The 17,137-nt window shown below is 37.7% G+C and overlaps 1 protein-coding gene across 5 annotated transcripts in view; it reads right to left on the bottom strand.

Annotated features, from left to right (window-relative positions):
• The window catches only part of LOC108246256 (pre-B-cell leukemia transcription factor 1), a 104,352-nt gene that overhangs the window by 7,022 nt on the left and 80,193 nt on the right, over window positions 1–17,137 (bottom strand). For 2 of the 5 annotated variants that reach the window (XM_017433706.3, XM_017433707.3), the window contains exons 5-8: window positions 13,772–13,907; window positions 8,855–9,014; window positions 6,807–6,919; window positions 4,881–4,970 (exon numbers count right to left, since the gene is read on the bottom strand). In XM_017433706.3, coding sequence (XP_017289195.1) covers window positions 4,881–4,970; window positions 6,807–6,919; window positions 8,855–9,014; window positions 13,772–13,907 — 499 coding nt within the window. The remainder of the gene's footprint in view (window positions 1–4,880; window positions 4,971–6,806; window positions 6,920–8,854; window positions 9,015–13,771; window positions 13,908–17,137) is intronic. The other 3 variants (XM_017433709.3, XM_017433710.3, XM_017433708.3) reach the window with 2 other exon arrangements.

Genomic DNA, 17,137 nt, shown 5'->3' on the forward strand with positions numbered 1-17,137 from the left:
TGTTAATGTTAAATATCATCGAATACTGAAGTGGAAGCTTAGGAGTTATGCTTAGCATAGCATTGGAACAATTTATATCCACGATGAAAACCTTTCTAAAACCACAAAAATCACTTCCTTCATCAGAATATCCTACCTGTTAAATATAAGCGGGTAGGACAAATAGATCTATGCATTAAAAGCAGCAAGTTTCTGAAAAACATTACAACTTAGATACAAAAACTTACAAAAGCACAAAAAAATACTTCAAAAACCCTCAACAGAAATAAATTTCACTTGTCTGAATTTTTTATGTACAGATATGCATCTTTTAATGGTTTAAAATAAAAATATAAAAAAAGAAAAATCTAGTTATTTCCATGCAGTGTCCAGAAAGAGGTGTTCAGCTTGTAGGGCAGCACAACTGCTTCCACCCACCTCCATCATCATCATATGAAATAAGTTTTTGTCACAACAAAAAATAGTGGCTGGTAAAATATTTTGTCCACCAGCCACTATGGCTGGTGGACAAAATTTTTAATTTCCACCCCTGGTTTAGTTCTTGTTACTCGTGCCTTTGTTTACCACGCCCATCTACACCTGCCACAGCTTAAGTAATCATCTTCTTCTTCTTCAATTTTTATGGCGGTTGGCAAACAACATAGTGATGTGCATTACGCTATCTACTGGAATAGAGTGTGGATCGGGATGCTACATATATATCCCCCCCCCAAAAAAAAAACAAAAAAAAAACTAATAATAATACTAGAATAAAAATATTATCTTTTCTATCAATTTTGTTTTCTTAAGGTATTTCATTAAAGAACAAAAATATTTAGAAGTAGAAATTTTATCCAAAATATTTTGTATATTTAGTTGCAATTTATTTCCTTGTAATCGATGTACTAATTCCCTTCTCTCAACAGAGTATTTTGAACAAATCAACAAAACATGTTTTACTGTCTCTTCTTGAAAGCAGAAATCACAATTTCCTGTTGAATGTTTTCCCATTTTAAATAATGTACTGTTTAACCCTGTATGACCAAAACGTAATCGGGATATAATTGTTTCCTCTTTCCTACTTTGTCCTGTACTCCTCATTGCACCAACTTTCCTTTGAATACTGTAAAGCCACCTACCAGCTCTATCTTCTTCCCACTGTTTCTGCCATCTTTCCTTAACCTTTTGTTTAATAAAAGATTTAATTTCTTCTTTACTGAATGGTACCAATATATCGATATAGCTTTTTTTTATAGCTTGTTTTGCATATTTGTCTGCCAACTCATTCCCTACTATCCCTTTATGTGAAGGTATCCATGTAAAAATAACTAATAAACCCATTGTCTGAATTCTATAAACTAATAACTGAATCTCTAATAAAAGATCTGGTCTACTCCTAGAATGATTATTTTTTAATGAGTATAATGATGAACTTGAATCCGAACATATTACACTTCTTAGTGGATGAACTTCCTTAATCCATCCTAAAGCTAAAATAATTCCCATCAACTCTGCTGTATAAACTGAGACTCCATCAGTAATTCTTTTATATTTTTTAATACCGAACTCTGAAACAATGAGTGACACCCCATTATTACTATTTGAATTTTTTGAAGCATCTGTATAAACTTGTAAGTGACCATAATATTTACTGTCTAAATTTGATTGTACTGAATATTGATCTGAAAGGTTTTTCTTTCTCTCCAACAAAGTTAAATCAACAACACTATTAAAAAATAGAGACGGATGAACCGGTGAAAGAGGAACTGTTTGACTGATATTTATATGAGATAAATCAAATTCTTTTACAGTGTCTTCTATAACCCAGCCAAAAGAATTTAAATTCTTTTTTCCTATTTCCCAACTAGGTTTTAGAATTTCTTGACATGGATGATTCCCACTGTGACCCTTTAATTGACACCAATAAGTTAACTTTAACTGTAGTCTTCTGAGATGAAGTGGTATCTCCCCCCATTTCTACTAGTAGAGCTGACGTTGGAGTTGTTCTGATGGCTCCTGTACATAACCTCAAAGCTTGATACTGAAAATTATCAATTTTTTTGAGAAGTGATGCTGATGCTGCTCCAAAAACTATACTTCAGTAATCATTCCACCTGTGCCCACTTTTCTAATCACCTCCTGTGTGTAAAAACCCGGTAATCTCCTCCACTCTCCGCTGATTCATTGTTTCTCTGTCCCTGGTTATTCGCTCTGTGCCCGTTCCTGCCACGTCAGCTTCTGTTTTGTTTATTTTCTTTATTTAAATAGGTTAGTTTATTTTAAATGAGTCTGTGCTCTGGGTTCGCCTTTGTCTCCACTACACCTGACACAAACTACCTCCAGGACTGGAAAAAAGCACATTTACCCAAAACACAACTATTCTCTTTAAATAATACTGGCAATAAATAACATGTTTGCAACTGAGCAAACATGTAGCCTGTCACAATCAAAGTCATGCTCTAATTAAAGGCTTAATGTTCCTTGAAGGAATGAATATCACCCACCGCCTTTTATACAAGAGTTTAAAACCAAGATCAACTTATGATGGGAGATGATGAAGTTGTAGCTATTTTGGTCAAACTTTGTAAAACGTTTTGCTTGATCTGATGTTTATCAGTTGTAGGTTCACATCCAGTTATGAATCCACAGCCAACTGGCCTTACACAACACAAAAAGAGCTGGAACACAGCTCATTTTACAGATATAGAGCTAGAATTTAGCATGGTAGTAGTTGAGCATTGTCCCCAGCACACACTCTGAGCCCTACTGATTCCACTAAATGTTTGCTTAAAACTGTTGGCTTCAACCTTGTTTGTCTGTTGGCAAAATATCTTGTGAAACACGGGACAAATGTTAATGAAACTGTTAGAGAGTAATGATTGGATGGGCATCTACAATGGATTCACTTTTGGAGTCAATCCAATTCTAGATGTCTGCCACATTCCATCAACATTGTTCTTACTCAGTCCTTTTTACAGACATGGAGATAAAATTTGATGTGGTCTTAGCTGACAATTATCCATAACTCGTACTCTTGTAATATTACACAAGATTCCACTTAATGTAATTTTCAAGGTTTAACCAAAATTTCTACAAATCCCTCATTCCTCGACATAAAATGATCTTGATCTAAAGTGTGAAAGGCGGCAGGTGATATGCATTCCTTCAAGGAATGCTCGGCCTTTAATTTTGTACAGCTCTTCAAGAAAAGATATATTGAAATTTTTTTTCAAACATCGTTAAAAGTATTTTATGAAAATCTGTATTTAACCATAAACAAATATGTATTTTTTGGGCTTTGAAATATAAAAAAAAAAAAGAGTGAAAAAATTAAATATATTATCAGTCTAAGATGTTTCATTTAGTGTTCCTTTGTTTAAAATATAAGGGCCATTAATCCGAGCTTTTATAAATCTGTACACAATTTGTGTATTATAACATATACAAGTAATTCTGGGAACAAAAGCACCGCCAATTGCAAAATAAATATTAGATTAAATAAAAATGATGTGCAGAAAATTGAATAAAAAAAGCAGCTGAAGAGCAAAAAAGCCCTCATTTCCTATCCATATCTCCATAAATGCCAGGCAAACAGAGTGGCAGACAGATATCCTGCTCTTACATTATGCATCGCAGGGCTTTTTTTTTTTACACACTCTAAATGTGAAAACACAATGTATTGTGGCAGTGGAAGATGTGGTAGAGAAAGCAGGCGTTCAAGGAGAACTGCATCTTTGAGGTCAAAAGCCTGCGAAAGAACAGGGCCTGAATACGTTAGCGGCCTCTCAGGGCTCCCGCAGCTGGCTGGGGCGCCGCGCTACGAGCAGCAACGAAGCTGATTTGAATACACATCCGTGTTTTTATGCAGGAGACATTTCATCTGATTATCATATGGCCAGTGAGGCACGATGGTGACAGCGGAGGAACCCAAGCGCGTCCGTGACCGTCCTCGTCCTCTCAGCGTGGCTCGCTGTCAGGGCCATTAATGTGGCAGGAACATGATCTGAGCAATGCACTTGGATTGCTGTCCCAAGTCCACACTCTGCTCTCCTTGTGTCTGTCTTATCGATTTTCCCCTTTACGACACGGCTTGTCGCTGTAAATTTTCCTACTGCTGCCGCCAGCAAGCGAGCCTTCCCCACAACCCCCAACCCCTACTTCCACAACCAAACTCCTCTATAAAGTAAGAAGAACTAAAGGCCTGGTCAAACCTTGAAAAATAACGTTATGCCCAATCTTATGCAATATTGTGAGATGTCACGCTCAAAGTATGTGTTATGAAAGACTATCAGTTACTACCACTTCAAGTTTTAGCTCCGTATCTTTAAAACGGACTGAGTTAGCACCATTTTTGCTTTGGTTAATGTCAATTAGCTTTGGCAGACATCTTGAATTGGACTGACTCCAAAACGTAATCAGTTGTACATGTCCCTCCATTGATTACTTTCTGAAAGTTTCCTTCAAATCCAAACCAAACCAAAAAATGGTAACACATCCCTATGGCACATGAAGAGGGGTTAAGTTTCATTTACTGAGATATTGTGGCGTTTCCTCCTGAGAAGCATTAATGGCTGCTGGCTGCTTCTGGCTCTGGGACTGCTAATGATGGGTCAGGTGGGCTGAGGGATCTGAAGGTGTCACCTGTTTGTTTAGCTCTCTCAGTGGCAGGCCGTACATGGCTGCAGGTGTTTGACCATACCTGATTGAATGCGACAGGCTCAGACGGTGGCTCTGTGTGTGTGTGTGGACCCATAGCAGTGTGTTGCCCATGGCACTAGCGAAACAGAAGCAATCAACTAGGTGACCATGGAGCTGAGACAAGTCCCACTAAGTGGCATTCTGAGCCCTATGGCTCCAAAATAATTGGTAGGGAGAGAGCATGGAGAAAAAGGAATGCTTACATTGATGCCCTGTGGACTGTACATCTGGTTGGCTGTGAGTCCTTCACTGTATCCGCCTGTCTGACTGATAACATGGCGAAGGGTATCCACCTGAAACATTCAGAAACAGCAGAAAAAGCAAGGTCAGAGTCAGCACAAAAAAGCACACGAGAACAGAGAGAGGGACAACAGGAAGAGACAACACCGCTGCAGGGTATGTCCTTGGAGAGTACAGGCTCAATCGCTTAAAAAAAACAGCACTCAGAATGAAGAAAAGCTTGCTTTTTCTTGGCTAAAAAGTAATTACACAACAACCGCGACTTTTAAACGTTCTTCTCCACTGGCTTTCTGTAAAATTTAGAGCAGAATTTAAAATCTTGCTTTTAACTGACATAGCTTCCAACAACCAAGCTCCATCCTATATTATAATGTTGTATTGTTACATATTTTCCTAACAGAGCACTTCACTCTGAGACTGCTGGTTTACTTGTAGTTCCTAGAGTTTCTAAAAGTAGAACAGGAGGCAGAGCTTTCAACTATCAGGCTCCTATCTTGTGGAACCAACTTCCACTTTCTGTCCATGAGGCTGATACCCTGTCTACTTTAAGACTTATTTTATGATCATTCCTATAGTTAGGGAACAGAGTAACCTACAAGTAAGGTACTGTGAAAAACGTACAGTACATACGTTGTAGATTTTAGTGAAACTTTTGTTAGAATTCAAATTGACTCTGATGTAAGTTTAACTTTTGTATTGCTGCCTTTGCAAACATACAGCATTTGTTGGGTTTATTTATAAAATAAAACTTAAGAGTTTCTAAATTTACAATTAATTTCACCTTTACTCGCTGCTAAGTCCAGACGATTATTATAAGAGGGCAAAATGTCCACTGCCGAGATGCCCCATAGTCCCAATTAAGTTCAGTTTATTTTTATAACACCAATTGTAAAAAAAACAAAAAAAAAAAACAACAAAAAATACAAGTCCATATTTTAAATATAAATCAGATCCACATTCCAATCCATTCAGTTAATTCAGTTCCTGTTACAATACAATACATTCACATTCAGTACACTGTGAAATGCCAATTAGTAAAAGTTATCTGTCTAAGGAACCCAGCAGATTGTGTCAAAACTTCATCTCCCTCCACCAGCTGGGGTTTTAGAGGACAGGAAAGAGACAGGCAAATACAGAAGGACTGGTCCAGATGTAAATTCTAAGGGGAAAAAAGTTAATGACAGCAAGGTTTGCATTTGTAAACATGGAGAGTAGGAAGTATAAAGACAGCAGAGGGAGGTACTATTGTCCATATGTCCTCCAGCAGTCTAAGCCTATAGCAGATTAACTAAGGGATAGCTCAGGAAATCCAAATCAACCCTAACTATTTTAATGAAAAGTCACACTAGTGTAAAACACACAAATTTAGCAGCCAAAAAAGTCTTTAGATTTAGAATTTCAGCAGAAAAAGATTTTTCCTGGTTTGTGATACTTAACTGGCCACTTGAGCAAACCAGGTTTACTGGGATGACAAATATATAACCAGCTATGTTTCTTTTTATATAGGTTATAAAGAAAAAATATATATACTTATGGAGGGGCATATGCTTAATATGCCCCTCCTTTATTTCTGTTAAAATATTCAGAGAAAACACAAATCTGCATATTATAATAAGAGTACAACCGAGTTTATGGCCATTGACTAAAATGATAATACTGGACCAGCCTTTAGTAGACCTGTTGTTGATGTTGTAGCTACTTCATCACATTTCTGTTGCATTTTTTTCAGAAAGCTCTCAAAAAATACTAGCTGTAACTGTTTAAAATTCACAACTATGAGAGTGAAAATGGTCACAATTAGGAGTTGCATCTACAATGTATGACAAGTCAAAATGTGTGCTATTTAAAGCAACAGGCCTGCCCTACATCATCACTCAGCTGAGCCCTACCTGCGACTGAACGTTGGCTCCCACCTGAGCCCCCTGGTACGAGTCCCCATTGAGAGACTGCACGCTCATGAACAAGTCCCCGGAGTTTGACATGTTAAAAGAGCCAGCAGAACCTAGGAGGAAAGAAGGAGCAGTGGAATCACAGAGAGACAGGAAGCCAGTCGGCCCATCCAGGTAGCATGCAGAGGTTAGCTAGCATCGGCACGCTCTCTTGGGTTAGACGAGCAGAGCCAGGAAACTATACAAGAACAGCTCAGCTCTGGGCTATGGAAAGGCTTTCAGCACCAAAGACATAAAGAGGCAAATCATTTATACGTTAGGAAAGAAAAATTAGAAAAAGCAGTCCAACGTCATGAGAAGTGTGCTCATTTGTTGTTTCATCCAGCGTCAAAAGCACAATCATGTGGTTAAACACGGCACAGGCTACACTGTTTAGCTTTGCTAACCATCAAAAGAACACAAACTCCTTCATTTAGGCCACTAAACACTACTTTCTGATGCTCATGTTAGGCTAGGCTAAGTTCTAAAGCATTTCTCAAAAAGCTTTTAAAGGTAAGTCTGGCATTTCTCAATATTGTAATATTTATTATACGTAAAAATTGATTTTACCACTAAGTTTACCCATGGAAGTCCATCCCTAAAAAGACCCTAGGTAAGGGTGGCCAACAATTTCTAAGTAGAGACTGAAAAACTCAGGTTTTAATAAAGTTATTCAAGTTATCTGAGATTATAAAGCAATGCAGCTCCAATGACTGAAAGCTCAGCACATTTACTCACTAAATTACTATATAATACAGAGTATTTTTTCCTCTGTAAATTTCTGTTGTATATAGATTTTAAATGCTTATTTTATTTATATATATATATATATATATATATATATATATATAATAAGCATTTAAAATCTTTCAAAAGTGTTATGAATGTTGAAATAAATTCTGTGGTGAAATCTTTTTGAAAATGTTTTACAACATAAAAGAAATATATGTGAAAAAAGGACAAACATTATACCAAGAGAAAAGTTGTCAGTTTCAAAGGAAATGAAAAGGATTATTTCTGAAGATATACCTGTGAGAAAACTTTGGTTTAAAGGTAGATTAGGAAGATTACATGCTACTTTAGTTACTGGGATCAATAGATGGTGTTTTTATTAACTAAATTTACACAAATCTCAACTACAGCAAAAATCCACATTTTCATGTTTTTTTGCACTTTTGCGCTCATTCTGACTTGTTTTACCAACACAGGTCACATATTTGATTTCCATTCCTAAAAAAGGGCTTCTAAGAAGCACCCTAAGAGATTGTCTTCCCTCTTTTATCATATGTGAAAACCTTTTATTTTTATCATACTTCGTTCTTTCCATTTAGCTGTTTTTCTCTGAAAATTAAAACACTCTCATAAACAGCTACATGGCTAATAGTTAAAATCAGTACAGCAAAAAGGTAATGAATAACACAATTAACACAACGTCAACCTTTTAAATACTGTTGAGTATGAGTAAATATCGTTGTTTTATCAAGAACCTACAGATGAACTAAACTGAAACTACAATTTGTTTGATAAAATGGCTTGCTGAAAATAAAGAAGCTATCTGACAAGGTTAGAGGAGAAACTCATTGTTGGATTTACATAACTTCTTCTACACACACAGAATACCACCAGATTTAGCTTTTGAAAACAGGTCATGGTTATTACAGAGTTAAAAAGTCATATGAAGAATATGGTTACTGAGAACAAGAAAAATAGGAACCAAGCATTTGGAGACTTGCTACTGGGCTCAGGTTGGCTAAGCTCTGGTAAAGCTTTGCTCAAGATTGCTCTCGAGCTGTAGCTGGGTAGTTATTGAGGGGAAACATTAAATGTATTTATGAAAAAACATGTGCATTACCAGAGAAAAGGCATGTTCAGTTTACAAGAACCGTTGTCATTTTTTTATCCTTTACAAATGCTAGCATCAGCACTGAAAAAGCCTTAATTTTCTAGCGTGATGCACAGAGAGGAAGTACATGTCTAACCCTAGCACAGCCAGGGACTTCCTGTCTCACCTGCAGAGTTTGGAGTGGAAGGAGAATTTGCTTGGCTTCCATGTGAGGATGCATTAGCCGCATTCACGGCAGTTCTCGCAGCATACATGTTGGCTTCTTCTTGGAACTTACCAATGTTTTTCTTGTATCTGATTCTTTTATTCCCAAACCAGTTGGAAACCTGAGCAGACAAACAAAAGAGAACAGTTCACTCTGCAAGACATGGAACCACACAAAATCATGTCCTATTTTCATGTGCACGACTCCCAAAACTTTATTCTAGATCGTACACATTATTTAGTTGCCTACTTCCGCCCACATCACACCCACCTCAGCCTGCTTTGTACCCACCTTGGCAACCACCCTCACATTTATAGTTTAATCTATATTTAAAATGAAGCTGAGCGGATTTGGACAAGTTTTTTTTGTATTGATTATTATATATCCTCAGTGTGTTTAGACCTGGGCATTCAGGGTAGTAGCTTCGGATGTTTTCTGTATAACCTCGGCTCTCAAGACATAAGAAGTTAAAAGACACGTTTCCTTAACTAAAACAATTAACACATTCTGCATAAAAACACAAGAAGGAAATGCTGTGCCATCTCTGCAGGCAGCATCTGCTGTGGCACATTTATATTTACGAACTGATTGCAGGAGCTGGAAAAAATAAACAAAATGTAAGCTATTATTTAGTGTGACAAGGGTGCATCCCAGGACATCTAAGGCCGTCACAGAACTGTTATAGTGCAATCGTCGCAGTAAAATGCCACAACTCTCATGTTAAGACTGCTGTTGTGAGGTGCATGTGAGTGTTTATGTGCATAGGTTTAATGCTCGTCACAGTGTGCACAGAAACAAACTGCATTTGGCAGACCAAAATTGAAGAACTGCCTTGAGGCCGCACGGCATAAAGAGGAGCTGCAGCCACACCCAACCAGCTGTGTCTGTCTAAACAGCCACTTTGTAAATAGCTCTTGGTAAAGTTTGTAAGTGAGCTGCCATTTCTTTTGAAATTTTTTTTATTTTTTTTTGCTAGTTTAGTAGGATTAAACATTTGTTTTACTTTATTTTTGCACATAGGCAAGTGGATAAAATACAGATAGTTTGGTTTTATTCGTTGTTTTGGACGCTGCCCACGCTGAAGTTGGTAAAACTCCGCTCTGTAAGTTTGGAAACACCTGTAAAGCAATCGTTTTATTTATGGTCGTCACCCGCTTGTCTTTGTAGCTGCTTGGGTTGTGAAAAAAATGGATTGCTGTCATGTTATGTTCTGGACATCCTTAGACAGGGCGTAACACTTGTTATTTTTACACCTATCCCTGAGTGGTGTCAGGCACTCAGCTTGTGGTGGTGTGACCTGGTCAGGTGTTTGTGTGTTTGTGTGTTTTTGTGTGTGTGTGTGTGTGTGGGTGNGGGGTGACTGGGGTGTAATTCCTGTCGAATGTCGAATAGTAACACAAGAGTCATAAGAAGAGCTCAGGGAGGAAACTCTCTGGGACTGAAGGGAAGTTCTGCACCGAGGCTGAGCGATTACAGGAGAGTTTTTTTGCAAGTGCAAGCAATGCATACTGTGTCAAGTTACAATACATAAAGGTTTCCATATAGTAGTAAACAAACGAATGGCAATTCACAAAAAATACAGCTCTATAGCTCTAGACTTATTGAAACTAAATTGCTTGAGATGAGTTTAAGACACTCACAACGACTCTGTGACTATTCTGAGAGAAAGTTTGTTTTGTATTTTTAAATTTATACTGTGGAAAATGTTCAACTTTCATGCAACAAGACTCCGAGCCTCGCAACTCACACAAGGAGATTGAGAACCCCTGCGATTTGTCTCGAGACACTTTGGAGACGCCCTAGAAAATGCTGTTCGCAATTTGCCGCAGCATAGTGGGATACTGGCTTTAATGCTTTTGTCTGCAGAGAAACAATGCAGAGAGCCTATGTTAAAAGCCAGGGCTACATAGATGGTGCTGTGAATCCACATTAGTGCCAGAATGGAATGATTGTCAATAACAGTCTCATTATGTCACCATGACTGCAGCTATCATCAGAACTCGAGCAAGCACCAATCAGTCAACTTCCGCTAACACCCATTATGGCTAATGGACTCCCAGATGAAGCTGGGGGAGGGAAGGAGAGGGGGGTACTCCCGGCTCTAATGATAAACAACATTAAAATGAAAACCAAATCAATCCTGTAAAGTTTCCAATAAACAAAGTAGGTAAACATTCTCCTTTATTATAGCCAAGAATAGGAAACTCCACAAATCACTGAGCTTCTGAAGAGCTTCCACAATCGAGTCTGGCTGCACCTTCAAATCATTTGATACAAATTAATGACATCAATTGAGAAAACAATCTATTCCCAAATAATAGAGTTAACACAAATGGCTGTTTACCACTTTACTTTTTTATCAATCCTTATAAGATTAAAGCAACTTGAGTTGCAACAGTGCAGTCTTAAAAATAGGGTGTCTAATTTTTTTTTAAAATCTTGCACATTACCAACTGTTGCACAAACATTTTAAATCATGTTAGGTGTCTGAAGAGTTCCTCTAAAATTTATAAGAAGTCAACATGCCTCAACTGGCTGCAGCTTTCATAGGCAGAAGCTTATAGATTTGCTCTTTAAGTAGCAATCAGTTCGTCCATCAGTTACTTTGACAAAATTATGAAAATCCCAGGTTAGCAGTATTCAAGCTTTTACCTCAGATTCTTGTCTTAGGTGATTCAGTTTAATGTAAATTTTTGGGTTACAGCAGATAAAAGTACACAAACTTGGTAGTGGTCAGACTTTAAGGGTAGAATCACAATATTTGGTCTGGTTGACAACGTGATACAGGAAAAAGAAAGTCCACCTTGTTTAAATCCTGGGGTTTCACATATCAGGACACAAAAATAATCTTCACAAAGTTTTAGAATTATTCTAGTTTAATCTCAAGTGTACAAAGACATAACAGAGCCCAGCATGTCATTACTTACTTACTAACATTACTTGTCATTACCTATGTCCAACCTTGCTGCTTCCACAGGATTTAAAAGATTCATTATCAGCTCGGTGCTGCTGATCAAATCACTGATTAACTGATCATCATCGATGTAAACTCCTCAATAAAAGCAGGAGTTTTGTCCCTTTGCTGCTCTAGAACATATGGATGTGTGTTAACACAATGCCAATGTGGAAAGACATCAGCAATGACCTCAGAGAAGCAACTGTTGCTGCCCATCAATCTGGGAAGGGTCAGAGATCATTTCCAAACTATTTGGAGTCCATCAGTTTACAGAAAGAAAGATTACTCACAAACAGAAAACTTTTAAGACAGCTGCCAATCTTCCCAGGAGTGGAAAGAAAAACTCATAAAACGAATAGGATGCTAAGCTTGCATTTCTTATAAAGTCTCAGTGGTCAAGAAAAAGTAGTTTTGTCTAGACTGATTTACAAGATGACCGGATTATAAATTATATTTATATTCAGAGTATTCTGTTGTCTCTAAAAAAGGAGCTAAACAATTAGAGCACCTGTATATACTCGTGACAGTCTGAAGCATATTATTGGGTTACTCGCCCAGCTGCTGACAGCAGGTTTGGTAAAAAACAAAGAAGTCCTTGTTCTTGTTTGTGTTTGTAATGGGAATAAAAATTGCTTCAATGATTCTCTACTGTATGTAAGGTAAAGCTGTGTTTAACTGTTAGAATGGAAAAGTACAAAAGCATTTGTGACACCATGTTTGAGTGAAGGAGCATTCCTTATCTTATAGGGCTCTGAGGTGTAGGAAGCAGTTACCTGATCCCTACCCCCATTTGGAGACCCCTCCTCATTCTACAGAAAGTTACCGAGTGTGAAGAGCTGCGGAGGGCAGTAGCTACCATTGAGGACACCGAGGTCCGGACCTCAGTACTTTTCTGCTTTGTATATAATAAAAAAAAAAAAAAATCAAAACAGCACTTTTGAACGGCGTGGTTCTCTGCGTAGCTCCACCAGTTTACTGTAGGAGGCGCTGCAACTGTGTGCAGCTGCAGCCAAACTCAATGTCTACGAAGAAGAGCGCAGCTTTGCGTACCTTACTGCTAACTTAAAGACCAGAAGAAGAAGAGCGCCACTTACAGTGAAACAACAGAGGTAACTTGCTAAAAATATTCTCCTTTAATTCCACAAAGCTGAAGTTCCGATTGCAGCTTCCGATTCGGAAAATGGCTAAAGGGCGATTCCACCTAATTTTTCACTACCTTTAGCATCTTTAATCTACTCTAGTTAAAAAACTACAACACCTGGACACTTCAAATCTGAACCAGATTATTCTGCACTGATTGCAGAACATTTAAAACCAAGTGTGTGATCTGTGAAACCTCAATAAAGGGCGACTTCAGCACTTGTTTTGTATCCGGACCACACAAGAACTGGTCCAGCTCCAAAAGTACAACACCTCACTGGAATTTGATAAAAAGGTAAAATCTTGTGTTCTGAATGTGTTTGTGCAGCGTGAACAATCAACATTCATATAAACTAATTCATGTCATTTCAGTGAGTCATCATGGTTGTGCCCGGAGTCCTCTGTTGATCCAGATCATGTCGATCCCCATGAATTTACAAACACACCCAAATACATGTCATATACACATTCAAGTCACTTGTTTTAAATAAATGCTTCTATTTTAATTAAGTTTTGGTCTTCATTGTAACTGTTGTGCAGGGGGATAATGAGTGATTGACCTCAGTATTTTTTAAAGTCTGGCTACGGCCCTGGAGCTGAGTATTTAAAGGGGGGTCTTTTGTTCTGTGGTCAGACCCACTCTGTTGACTCACCTCAGCACAGTGATTCTCAGCTATATAGCTTAAATAAATTATCCTATGACAAAACTCTTCGTTGTCCTCTTTGTGAAAGAAAATTCCACAACATGTTACAGCGGTCTACCCACAGGAGATGGAAGGTACCTGGGCCACTGTGATGGCACACTTCTTTGCCAGCTCCTCTTTAGCCTCCTCGCTGGGGTAGGGGTTACTGAGGTGTGAGTAGAAATACTCATTCAGGATCTCTGTTGCCTGCTTGTTGAAGTTTCGTCTTTTCCGTCTGCAATGAGAGCAGCAAATTAACACAGGGAAAATCCAGGCTAGCAACAGTCATGACAGCATGTTATGTAGGACAGTTCAATCTGATTAGCTGTAGTTGAAATCAAACAACACTGCCATGTTCTCATTCTATTATTGGCTAAAAAACAGAAACTGGGTTACAAGAACTAAGTGAGTACTCTAAAATTTGTAATAACAAAACAAAAAGAAAAAATAAATCACAGTATAAATATAAAAAAGGTTAAAAACAAAAAACATCTGGACTTCTATTTTGTAGTTGAAGACGTTTCGCTTCTCATCCGAGGAGCTTTCTCAATTCAGAAATAGAGAGTGTGGAGTTGAGCTTTTAAAGTTGAGATGGGATATAAGCTGGATTGCTTGCAAATTGTTCTCACTCTCCTAACAATAGAGGCTTGTTAGGGTCCTTGTTTGTCTGACTCACTGATGGGCCTCTCTGGTTTCCTTTACTCATCTATGTCAAAAGGGAGAAACCAACATTAAACAGAGGAGGAGGTCTCAGATTTCAGCTTTCAAAAACATATAATGGAGCTTTAGGCCTGATCCCAAGTCAGTTTCACTCCAATCAACACCTGCACTCATGTGACAAGAGTGGCCCCTCAGTGAGTGCACACAGCACGCCAGTTAGGCTGTACTGTGAGACACGCTTATTTAAAACAGAACAAACTTAGGCTCCTACACACAGGAACAGCATTTTGTGCATACGCAAAGGTTTTTTTTATTTTATCCTTTCAGCCTTGTGTCCACATGGAAATGGTGTTTTGAGAGCTCCTAAACTGTTTATTTTTTTTCAAAACTAGGTTCCAGAGTGCGAAAATCCTTTAAACATCACAGTTGCAGTGTTGTGTTGACAGCCTAAAGCCAACGTTTTGAAAACGATAACGTCATAGTCCCACCTCTAACCTCACCTACTAAAAAATTTGAGCAATGGAAATAGTTTTAAACCTCTGACATGTGTGTATAATTTACCCAACCAATCTTCTTGATGCACTGCCTGAATTCATTATGTCTACAGATTTGAACTGACACAAAAAAAACAAGGATTTTTCCACCTTTAGTTGAAGTATTAGTCCAGTTTGTGCATGATAAATCAGGACACTGATTTTGGTCTCATTGTTTGTGACTTTGATAAATTCTGTTTCATTCAGAGTGCTGATGTAGTTTCTCTGTTACATTTTTGCTTTCCTTCTGTTTGACATAATCCCAAAGTTTTGGTCTTTTTCTCTGAGTTTGTCCTAGTATTTTCCTCCTCCTTCCATTGCACTTGGTATAGTGTGAGCAGTTTATTCATCAGTGACTGTCCACACGACACAGTACGCTGTCACATGGGTTAAATGAAGCATCAAATCAAAAGATTGTCTTGAGAATTTTTTCAATCGAGTATTGTCAGGATCTGGGGTTTTGGGGTTTGTTTTGTTTTGAGTTTATTGTTTCTTTAATTCTGTTATTTGGTTCCTGTATTTAGCTTTGTCAGTGGTTTTTTCACTCCCCGTGCCCTCTGATGCCCTCTGTGCTCTTGTCATATTCTTGTGTCCTCAGTCAATCATTTGTTTACCTGCCACGCATCATCTACACCTACCATGAGTTTGTAATCACTCAACTGTGCCCACTTCTCCTAATTTCCTGCAGCTTTTAAAACCTGGTCATCTCCTTCACTCCTCTGTGTTTCCTCATGTCTCGGTCCTGATGGTCTTGGAATCCTGCTTTGTATGTTTTTGTTATTTAGTTTAGTTGCTGCCTTGTCAGCTTTTGTTTTCCTTTTATAAAGAAATTTGTTTTACTTTTGAGTTCCATTTTGTCTGTCTGCTTTTGGGTCCGACCAACTCTACACCAACCGTGACAAGTTTTTTTGTCAAGTGACTTGATGAATTGTTTCAGTCCTACAAATGCTTAGGTTTTTTTTTTTAAATGATAACATATTGTTACTCTAAGTATTAAAATAAATCAACCACAAGTGACAAGCATTTGATGGATCTAATTTACAACCTTGATTACCTTTTCTAATAATAGATAAAATAAAATCTTGCTTTTTGACATTTACTCTAGGGAAAAACTACATTCATGCTGTGATAAAAACAACAGTTTTTTTTTCATCTTGTTTTCTTGAAGAAAATCATTTCACTTAGACCATTTCTGTAATTTTGACCAACTATAAAGATCAAAACTGGCATTTAGCAATAAAAAAGACGAAGAAAATGTGCTTCTGGCGAGCTGATGAGAAAGCTTAAAGGAGATGTACTATATTTAACTCCAGTTCTGAAAACGCTGGGGCATTGTGTGAATGTAAATAAAAGCAAAATTACATAATATGCAAATCTCATTAACCTATATTTTATTCACAATGGAGCAATAATTAAAATGGTTAAACTATTGATGGTTAAACTCAATCATGCAATGAAGAAGCCATGCGGAAATGCTGCCATCTTCTCTGAGCCAGAGCTCATTTAAAATGGACTGCAGCAAAATGAAAAACTGTTCTGTACTTAGATGAATCAAAATTTGAAAATCCTTTTGGAAACCACAGATGCCACATCCTCCATCCTAAAGAGGTGAAAGACCATCCAGCCTGTTATCAGCAAACAGTTTAAAACCCTGCCTCTCTGATGGTATGAAAGTACTTTAGTGCCTCTGGCATGGGGAACTTACACATCTGGAAAGTCACCATCAACGCAGAAAAGCATGTACAGGTTTTAGAACAACATATGCTCTCATCAAGCCAAGAAGACCCGAGACTGTTGAACTGTTTGATATTTAATATGTATTTTGTTACATTGTGAATACAATGCACTAAGCATTGTGGTCTTAAGTTTACATCATAGACATGAATGTCATATTATTTTAATAAGTGCTGTCAAACAAATCCTTTTTATGCTGTCAAAGAGCAACTACCAGCTGCCATCAATCATGATCACTAATGAGCAATGAATAAGTGATGCTGAAGGTCTTTTGACTTGACACGGCCAAGGCCTATTAACTTCTCAGGAGTGATCACAATTGACTGCAGATTAGATAAAATTCACAATAAATTAAAACTTGTGCACACAATTCTTGTTTTAAACAAAACAAAACAACAAATATTGAAGATGTATGGTGTATAATTGTTCTACCCTGGAAAAAAGGGGATCAAATCAATAATTTAGACATTCATGTCCATGATCAGTGTATGTAAATATCTGTAAGCCAACTGCTGCTCAAAGCAGGGTTTATCAGAGG

The sequence above is a fragment of the Kryptolebias marmoratus genome, linkage group LG24 (genome assembly GCF_001649575.2).
Source record: "Kryptolebias marmoratus isolate JLee-2015 linkage group LG24, ASM164957v2, whole genome shotgun sequence".
Lineage (NCBI taxonomy): Eukaryota > Metazoa > Chordata > Actinopteri > Cyprinodontiformes > Rivulidae > Kryptolebias > Kryptolebias marmoratus.